Here is a 9,941-nt window from a genome sequence, read left to right as displayed (position 1 = left end):
ATCTTCTCAGCGCCGTAGCCATCATCTCCTTCAGTCAATGCCGCAGCTACCTTCGCGCCAGCCCTAGCTCTGTGGCGACCAAAATTGGTTGCACCGTCAGCTGTGATTCTATCTCTCTCTTTCTCCCTGTTCGAACCGTAGAGACCTGGCCATCCTTCTTTCCCTGTTTTGATTGTCTCTGCTTCTAGGTTTTGGTTTCAAAATTCTTTTAATTTCTATTGAGTTTAATTAATTTTGTTTAGTTAGTTTGATTTTAGTAATTAGTTTAGTTAGATTTATTTTCTAATTAATGGATTTTTAGGTTGTTAAAATAGGATTATATTAAGTTTTGATTCTAAATAGTTGAATAGCTGAACATTGATAAACATTGCAAGTTGCATACACCTAAGCTAACTTCTTAACTAAGAAATAAAAATTGATTGCATGTTTTGAAACATTTTCCAATCAAGTCATGTATATATTAATCAGTTGATCCATATTTTTTACTAATCAATTTTCCCCTTCTTTTAGGAACATAATCTAATTGTTTCTCAATGCTGTAATCCACTATTTGAAATATATTATTAATAGGTACCACTTGTTTAAAGCTTACTTAAGCATGGTTTGAAATAATTTCTTATTTCCTTAGATATGAGGACAAAATATGAAGTCTTCTTTATTTTGCAATAATCAATCTATTTCAAATAAGTTTTTTTTCCTTGAGTTGCAGAGGAAGGGAGCTGGTTCCACATCAAAGAAAAACCACTTGATGCAAAGGTGTTTGAATATGAAAGCATAGATTATTATTTCTCCATAAACCTTTTTTTTTGGTATCTATATCTCCTTCTCTATTATATTTTATAATATAGTTTCTGCATTATTGAAGCTATGTTAACTTCTTTTACATTTATTTTTTTCTATATTACTTTTGCTATCAGATATTGAGACGTTTGGCTCAAAACAGAGAGGCCGCAAGAAAAAACTGTCTAAGAAAAAAGGTGTATCCTAGTATTATATGGTTGCACAAATTCAAAAATAGTTGTTAAGAGATAAGAATAAAGCATAACATATATTGTAAAATGGTGACAAAAAATGATTGGATGTTAATAAAAATGAATAATAAGTGCATTTTTCTTGCTATCTATGGAGCAGGCTTATGTGCCGCAATTAGAGATTAAAGCTTACACAACTTGAACAAGACCTTCAAAGGGCTCGTTCTCAGATTCTAAACTCATATATATTAAAATATTCTTCATAATTATTATGTTACACTATATAAATTATAAAGTTATCTTTTTGTATATGTGTGTTTTTACTATTTGAGCTCTTTTTGTTGGAGACAATTTAAGCTCTGGTGAGTTTTTACCAATTCTTATTTCTTTGAAAAAAAAATAATGTTGAAGTGTAATTTCATGTTATAATAATTTTTTTTTCAAATGGGGATTGATAAATAAGTAGCTGAAATTTGTTTGTAGTGTTCTTTTTACACTTGAACCTATTAATCAGTGCTGACACAATGTAATTATTAGAGTTTCCAGTTTTATTTGCAGTTATGTAAGGCAGATATCCAAATCATGTGAACGTGAATTTTGCTTGGTCATAAAGGACACTGCTTTGATTTTTAGACCAAGTTGTTCATGGATACCATTGATTGTTCTAAATTTTAATGATAGTTAATTATTTATTGTCTGTTTGAGTTCTTAAAACTTTTGTTTTCCTTTTAGCTTGCAGATGGGTTAATTTTAGAGAAGGCATCATCTCCTATAGGAGTTCTCTTAATTGTTTTTTAATCTTGCCCTGATGCATTTTTACAGGTGAATTAAACATTTTTTTTTCAATTATTCTCCAAACTTTCTCGTTGTCGCTTTCAATTGGTCATGGCTGTGATTATGTGTTGTTCCTGTTCAGTGGGCTGTTAAAACGATTACATAAGTGGCAACCAGGACTTTCTTTATCATGTGAACTTGTTTATATTAAAATATCAAAAACATTTTGATCCATGATAGAGGCTGGTGGAGCTTCAGCTAAAATCCTGAGATCCACATTCACTTTAGCTCAACATTATCAAAAACAAGGATAAGCCTTCACAACAATTGGCTTCCACACAAAACTATTTTTTTGCTTCTTATTTTAATATTTGAAGAAAAAACATTGGACGTATCTGTCAACGTCTTGGTTCCCATTATTTCTCATTTTTATATGTTATCCATTCATCTATCTTAATTAATTATTTTGCACCTTCATTTGATGTCTAGTTTTTTACCCCCATATATAACAACTCCTCCAACAGACAGTGCTAACTGCTTCTGACTCTTGTTTCTCAAATACTTTCATAGAACATGAAAGCACGTGCAGTGGCTAATCATCGTATTGCAAGAATCACCTCTCATCTTCAGCCACCCAATTTGAACTAATACTAACCTGAAATTTTTCTAAATTTGTGTTCCTTGCATAAACTTGAGCTTCTATTATTGTCAAAGATTAGTGCTTGACAGGATGGTGGTGATGTTCTTGTTGAGAGGGATGAGTGCAGGGGAAAAGGAGGGGCACCGGGATTCAAGGTAGCAATCTTGGGTGCTGCTGGTGCAATTGGCCAATCTCTATCTTTGCTGATGTATAATAGTTATTTTCCTTCTTGTTTATTTGACTTCTTTTTCGGCTACTTTCACTGAAATTTTCTTCTTGTTGATTCTATTGGCTTATATGATTTGGCAGGTCTCAGGACAAACCTCCTATGTACTAAGTTAGCAAATAATTATTATACATGATGATGGAGCCAGATTATTAACCAATTCCGTGAATAGTTGAGGACTTAGCAGACCCCATTGATTGAGGCCCTTGTTATAAACTTTACACAAAATTCTTCTATGAGTTCACTGTCAAACCAAGACTTCGGAGGGTGGCATATTTGTGACACAGGTACTATAAGACCAATGTCCATAATATTCAGGTTAACCGAGGTCTTTTCATCTATCTACAATACATTGAGACAGGTTTTTAAGTGTAAGTAATCTTTTACCCTTTTTAAGTGTAATAGGAATTGGTAAAGATTATTACTTTATCATCATTTTCAAAAAATTATTTTGTATGTTATGTCACAGTAGGAAATGGACCTCATCATATCTTAATCATTCTTTTGTTCTTGGAATATAATAGGCTTCAGATTTTTCATTAAAGCTGAATGCAGAAGAGATAGACTTGAGAATAAAACAAAGGATTAAGGGGCAAAGCAGTCTCCAGCTAGAACAAGCTAAAACAGTCTTCAGATTTTCCACAATTTTCTTTATATAGATTGGAGGAAAAAATTTTCAATTCAGAGTCAAAAAATCAAGTTCTTTGCCAGCAAGCATTGGCTGTATCACCGACTGGAAAAGCTTGGACTACAAGATTAATACCTGAGATATTACTTCTACTTCAACAACTGACACATAATTTGATTATACTTTTAACTTTATTGTTCCAATTCATGTGAGTAATTTAGTTTTATAAAGTAATTAGATTAATTTGATGAATGAAGTTGTATGAGAGTGGAATGATGTAAATGATATCCATTATATGATGTAAATGATATTCATTACTTCTGCTTCAACCTTTTTTTAATTATATGACGTAAATGAATTATATTGACCTGCTTGTTTATACTATTTTTTTTCGTTTGATAATATGATGAACTTGTTTAAATTTATATTTATTTTGTATGAAAACAAGTTTATTTTGCAATGAAAAAATCTTAAAAAATTTATATTTTACCTTACTCACGGATTTTCAGACGGATTTTTCTGTCTATATTCAGGGTGTGGGATGATTTTTCAAGGTTTTAATTACAGACGGAAAATCTGTTACCAATTACCAACAGAAAATTCGTCGAAAAATCTGTCTGTAATTACCAACGGAAAATCCGTCTGTAATTAGCGACGAAAAATCCGTCGGAAAGTTCGACGTTCCAGGGAAATGGAGGGAAGAATTTACCGAGGAAAAATCCGTCGGTAACTGGTAAAAATCTGTCTGTAATTTTTCGATGGAAAGAAAATCTATCGGTAAATAATTTCCGACGAGGCTTTTACAGAGGGACAAAATCCGTCGGTAATTTCGTCGGTAACTAAAAATCCGTCTGTAATAAAGACTAAATCTGTCTATATTAAGCAATTTTCTAGTTGTGTAATTATAAAAGTAATGTTACTTTAATACGGTTTGATAATGTTAGAAAAACAATAATTTAAAATTAACTTATTTAATTTACTATTTTTAATTTTATTTATAAAATATTTATAATTATGTATTTATTATATTTAATATTATCTAATTATTTCAACCATAGTTTTGGATTTTTTTTTTGGTTCTTAAACATATTTAAAGATTTTTATATTGAATTGTGAAAGTTACTCATGATTCATGAATAGCGATTTATCTATGAAAGTATGAAGAAATAAATTCAGCTAGATGCCAAAAATGGTTGATTAACTTGGTCTATATTATATCCAAAAGACTTGATTGGTTTCAAAATTTTGTTAAAATTCAAAAGAGGTAGGTATACGAATGAAAATGATATGCACCTAAATAAACTTTGTTAAAAGGTATATAAGGATGTGGTGGTGGTGATCAAGTGGCGGGCTGAGAAGGTCTCCACATGAGCTCAATCTGAAGGCGACCATTCTTGGAATCTATGAGATGATATCTCTCATTGATTCTCTTGTTAGTAACAACATCAGCAAGAGAGATGTCAGCGTAACCGAGAGACTCCTTCTGACGAAGCAAATTACGGGAAGAAGTGCTAACAACCTCCACATGTAATTTGTCGTTAGTGGGAGGCTCCTCCACCACAAACTGGAACTCCTCTTCCCACCGTGGGTCTCTGTTCTTCTTCACGTGTTTGGTTTTCCTCTCCTCTCCCCTGAAAATGAGGCGTACTTGTGGATTCGTGTGGTACTTTCCTTCCACGTCTTGTGCCTCATGGACTACAACTACAAGCAATCCTCCACCTGGAGGAGTCCCTTCTGGAGCTTTATCCATCATCATCATCTCTGTCTCTTCAAACCCTTTCCCCATCTCTTCCTCCTTGAAAGCCTTATATGTTAATTCCATAACTATCTGACCTCGGGACTTGTCATTTGCCGCATCATTCGAATCCATGTTCTTCAGCAGATCCAGTGTTACAACCTTTGTTTCTTCCTCTTTCAACTCTTTCAGAGCCACCACATTCGTACCCATAAAATCATGCCTCCCGACCTGCTCCCAGTCATACACTTCAAACTCTAGTGTCTGTGTTTCTGGATCCTTCACTAGCAAATTAAATTCTTCATTCCATTCTGGGTTCAAGTTCTTGTGCTTCACCGTTGTCTTTTTCGCTGGCATATTGTCCCCAGAAAGCTTTATCTTCACATAAGGGTCAGATGCACCAAGAAGATCTTTCTTCTTTAGCTTCATTGCTCTCACTACTTTTACAACTAAAATTCCAATAGCCCTCCTCATTGCTCTAACATTTCAGATTAAAAATACATAAGTGATTTTTCTTTTTCTTTTCTATTTTTTTTAGAATACATAAAATAAAAATGCAAAAGTAATGTATGTACTTTGCCGGATCCATGATTTGAACGTCGAGGGTTTTGGGCCATAAATACATATTCGCAACCTGATCTTTGATAAGCTCCTGGAAATAATAAGATAAAAGCCATACATACTTTAAACAAACTGTACTAGTAGTAATATTAAAACAGTTCAATTCATAAATTGATTTAGGAAGAGCAACATTTGCTCTACCATAAATAGATTCCATGATTACCACTCCAAGTCGATGACGAATGCATCTCAACTTTTAAGAATTAGAAAAATAAAAATGTGGTCAGACATATTACCTGAACAAACCTGTAGAGACCAGGAATAGACATAAGATCAATCCCTACAAGCTTTAGTCCGAAGTCAACATGTGGCTGCAACATAAAGGATGCCAAAGTAGAGAGTTTATCATGAAACAATTGAAAAGCGATATAGTAAACTATGCCCCAAAGCTTTACAAACACCACTACAAACCTTTTCCATGAGAGACACAAAGATGTTGGCAAAACAAGGAAAGCTTGGAACCAAAGGTTTCAAAGTGACACGAGGTGCAAGAAAAACTTGCAAATCCACCACTTGAATGGTTGGTTTCAAGCCAAATGCCTTAACTGCGACGGTGACATTAGGATTTCCAGCCCATTTGATACTTGGTTCCATAATTAACTCCTTCTCATCAGTTATATAAACTTTCATCCCTGAGGAGATCAACGAATTAATTAGTACGTACCGCTTAGTTAGATTGGTACCTTGTTAATTGTACAAACTAAGAAAACCTTGAAAAGTAGGGGGCAGGCTGCCGAGAGTGAGCACTTCAAACTCTACAGAATCAATTTTATAGTTGGGAATCTGCTCTGCAATCATGGGTTTCACAATGCCCTCTGCGGTCTTGCATATTGCCTAAGTAAACAACAGTTAGTTGATTACATGCATGCAGTAAGTAAAGTACACCAATTAATAATGGAAACTATGGGTAAATAACTCTTCGCCAGCCAACTTTAAACAACTATAATTAAGAATTATTAATTTTATATTTTAAAAATAAAATTTAAATAATTACTAATAAATAATTTAAAAAATCAAACTTTCTAATTAACAACAAATTGATAAATAGTTAACTGGTTGGATATTAGTTACCTAGTAGAGTCCATTAATAATTTATCAATTAATTAAGGAATAGACTATATCTATACCTTACCTTGTCAAGATAGGGCCACATGTATTCGATAAGCCTGTTAAGCCAGTCAACCTTGAAGGCAAAGATTGAAACAAATAATATAATAAACAATGTTGCGTTTAATTTGTCCAAATATATATATATAGAGCAGATAATAATGCATATAATACATTACGTACCCGATCGAAGTCTGGATTTTTAATCCAAAGTGGAATCTCAGGAATTATTCGTTGGAGAGTTTCTGAGTCTTGATTCGCTAGTGGTTGGATCTCAGGATCCTGTGTTATTTCAAATAGTGTCAGTATAACTACTCATACACCTATGGCTGCGTATTTGTATGTGTATGTAATGTAAGAACTTGATGATAAAGAAGGTCAAAGGCGAAAGGAATATACATGCATACCTTAACATCGGCGGATTCAGAGTAAATGAAGAGAAAATAGCCGGCGACGAGGCCAAATGAAATTCCAATTCCGAAACCGAAAAACCCAAAAATGGTACTGAAGAAACTCATCTTCTCTAAAGCTTCAGCTCTGGAAAGAAAAAATATTTTCAAAATCATATGTATCTTCTTCGAAAGAACCATCTCAAAAATGCATCACTTCCAATGTCCCCGAGCTCTCCTCGGATCACCATCCCTCCTCTAAAACGTGTAATGCTTAGCAAATTTTGGAAAACAACAAGGATAAAAGAAATAGTAATATTTACATAATTATTTTTTATTTACTTATTTGTCTTCTTAGCCAGAAAGAATTAATACATCATAAATATTTGAAAATAAAAAAATAATTTAAAGTTATTTTATTTTATACTTTTTATTATTATTAAAATAATTAAANAATTATAAATAAATATTATAAGCATCAAATTATGAATTTAAATTAAATAAAATAATGTTAAATTTCTACCTGTCTAACGCTTTTTAATTTCTATATGGAGGACAAATTTGAGTTAGACCCGGTTATGGAGGAGAGTGGAGTTTTACCTGTGTGTGGTGTCAAGAGAGGTAGAAATCGGACCCTACGTATTTGGTGTGCTTTCTCGGACGGTCCGAGTTGTGTATGAAAAACGGACCGTGCGATTAGTGCCTCTCCGTCCACATGTTGCCTGCATGTGACTCCTCCAACGGTGCACTTTTTTTCAATGTTAACCCATACTCAACATCCGTTTTCACATTCACTCCATTCCCCCAAAGAAGGGCCACGGCTGCTTCTTCTTCTTTGTTACTCCTTCTGGATCTTACTTTGCATGGTGAAAGTAACTTCAAAATGCCAAAGAAAAAAAATGTAGAGATGTAGATCGTCCTGAACTTCATATTATATATTATTTTAATATGTAATTTTTTTAAATTATTTTAATATTTTATAATTAAAATTATTATTATTATTATTATTATTAGAAAGTTAATTATTTTTATTATTGTTGTGAGAACTTAGAATGTTATTACACTCTTTTATTTTTAATATTGGATTAACAATGGTGTTTTTTTAAATTGTGATCTATTGTGATATTTTTTTAAATGTGAAATGATTTAATGTACGGAGTACAAATCGGACCGTTCGATTTCTAAGAATTACAGAAATCGGACCGTCCGATTTGTGTTGAAAAAATTAAAAAAAATTTGGAGTACACAAATCGGACCATGCGAATTCATTTTATTCTTTATATAAAAATTCATATATTTACAATACCCATGGTCCGACTTCATTTTATTCCTTATATAAAAATTCATATATATACAATACCCATGGTCCGATTTGCAAGTTGAGAAATTCAAATTTCAGCAATTGCAAAATCGGACCCTCCGAATTCTTTGCATATTTTTCCAAAGCAAATAACTCTGACCATGCGATTTCTACCCCTGCCAGTGACATAAAGCTGTCCCACCCTTTGGTCTAACACACTCTAGTTCCATATCGAAGCACATTACACTGCTTGGTTCCATAACGAAAAAATTGAGCCCCTGTCTAATGTTACCAGATTAATAATCCTACTCTTTATACTAATAAAACTCTAACTATTATGTCGTATATAAAAATGTTTGGAAATTATAGTTTAAGAATGACAGGGCTGCCTTTGTTTGTAGAGACGGGACAGAACATGACATTGACAGAAAGATAATAAGACAAAGACACTAAAAATTATTTTTTGTGTATTGTGTTTAGATACGATGTATAAGACTAAAATATTATATAAAATGACTAAAATAGCCATGTGATTCCAAATTTTCTACATCATGTACAAACTAATTTAATAAAGGATGAGAGTACGTAGAAGTATAAGTATAGAGGGAACTTAAAAAGAGTTTGAAGAGACAAAAAATTTTAATAAAAAAATATATAATAGTATTTATATTAAAATAAAATTTATAAATATAATTATTTTATTTTTAAATTTATTATTAATATGTAGGAATAGATATATGGTTAATATTAACAAAAAGATAAATCTGAGTTTGATTAATAAAAAATTTTGTTTAGGTTAAAAAGCCAAATTAATTTTAAATAAAAAATCAATTTTAAAAAATAATGTAGGAAAAGTTGGTCAATGTTTTCTTGGCCATGTTTTTTTCACCTCAGAAGATGAGCAAGCTAAGGGTGGAAGTTCAAACTTTAAGACAAAAAGAGGGTGAATCCCTCTATGAAACTTGGGAAAGATATAAACAACTGATCAAGAGATGTCCTCCTGACATGCTCTTAGAATGGACTATCCTAGGTATCTTCTATGATGGTCTATCTGAGATTTTCAAGATGTTCTTGGACCATTCTGCTGGTGGATTACTCCACTTGAAAAAAATGCCTAAAGAGGCATAGGAACTCATTGAAATGGTTGCAAACAATAATTTATGTACACTTCTGAGAGAAACCCTGTAAACAATAGGGTAGCTCAGAAGAAAGAAGTCCTAGAAGTTGACACTGTGAATGCCATACTAACTCAAAACAAGATCTTGATCCAATAGGTCAATATGATCTCTCAACATTTGACTAGAATGCAAGCTATAGCTGGCAGCACTCAAGACACCTCCTATGATGGAGATGCTTATGATCCAGATCAACCTACAACAGAGGAGGTGAATTACATTGGAGAACCCTATGGAAACACCTATAATCCTTCAGGGAGGATTCATCCTAACTTCTCATGGAAAGATCAACAAAAGCCTCAGCAAGGCTTCAATAATAATCAAAGTGGAAGAAACCAGAATAGATTTGATAGTAATAAACCATTCCCATCTTCT

At 32.7% G+C, this 9,941-nt stretch overlaps 1 protein-coding gene and 2 long non-coding RNA genes across 3 annotated transcripts; 2 read left to right on the top strand and 1 right to left on the bottom strand.

Moving 5' to 3' along the window:
- Positions 1–650: 650 nt before the first annotated feature.
- On the top strand, positions 651–2,389 carry LOC127741075 (uncharacterized). Its single transcript, XR_008001978.1, has 4 exons — positions 651–756; positions 918–1,333; positions 1,704–1,793; positions 2,316–2,389. It is a non-coding gene; the product is annotated as an uncharacterized LOC127741075 (long non-coding RNA).
- On the top strand, positions 2,386–3,568 carry LOC107460284 (uncharacterized). Its single transcript, XR_001586455.3, has 3 exons — positions 2,386–2,593; positions 2,695–2,982; positions 3,136–3,568. It is a non-coding gene; the product is annotated as an uncharacterized LOC107460284 (long non-coding RNA).
- Positions 3,569–4,436: 868 nt separating this feature from the next.
- On the bottom strand, positions 4,437–7,341 carry LOC107460285 (synaptotagmin-2-like). The gene is made up of 8 exons (XM_016078639.3): positions 7,110–7,341; positions 6,886–6,984; positions 6,728–6,778; positions 6,306–6,429; positions 6,007–6,227; positions 5,832–5,906; positions 5,550–5,626; positions 4,437–5,452 (listed from the first exon to the last, which is right to left on the bottom strand). Exons 1-8 carry the CDS (start codon positions 7,290–7,292, stop codon positions 4,579–4,581), a joined length of 1,704 nt encoding a protein of 567 aa, XP_015934125.2. The 5' UTR covers positions 7,293–7,341; the 3' UTR covers positions 4,437–4,578.
- Between the last annotated feature and the right edge of the window lie 2,600 nt (positions 7,342–9,941).

This window comes from Arachis duranensis, chromosome 8 (genome assembly GCF_000817695.3).
Source record: "Arachis duranensis cultivar V14167 chromosome 8, aradu.V14167.gnm2.J7QH, whole genome shotgun sequence".
Classification (NCBI taxonomy): Eukaryota; Viridiplantae; Streptophyta; class Magnoliopsida; order Fabales; family Fabaceae; genus Arachis; species Arachis duranensis.
The sequence above is the reverse complement of the archived record's forward strand: the minus strand, read 5'-3'. Positions and strand labels throughout refer to the sequence as shown.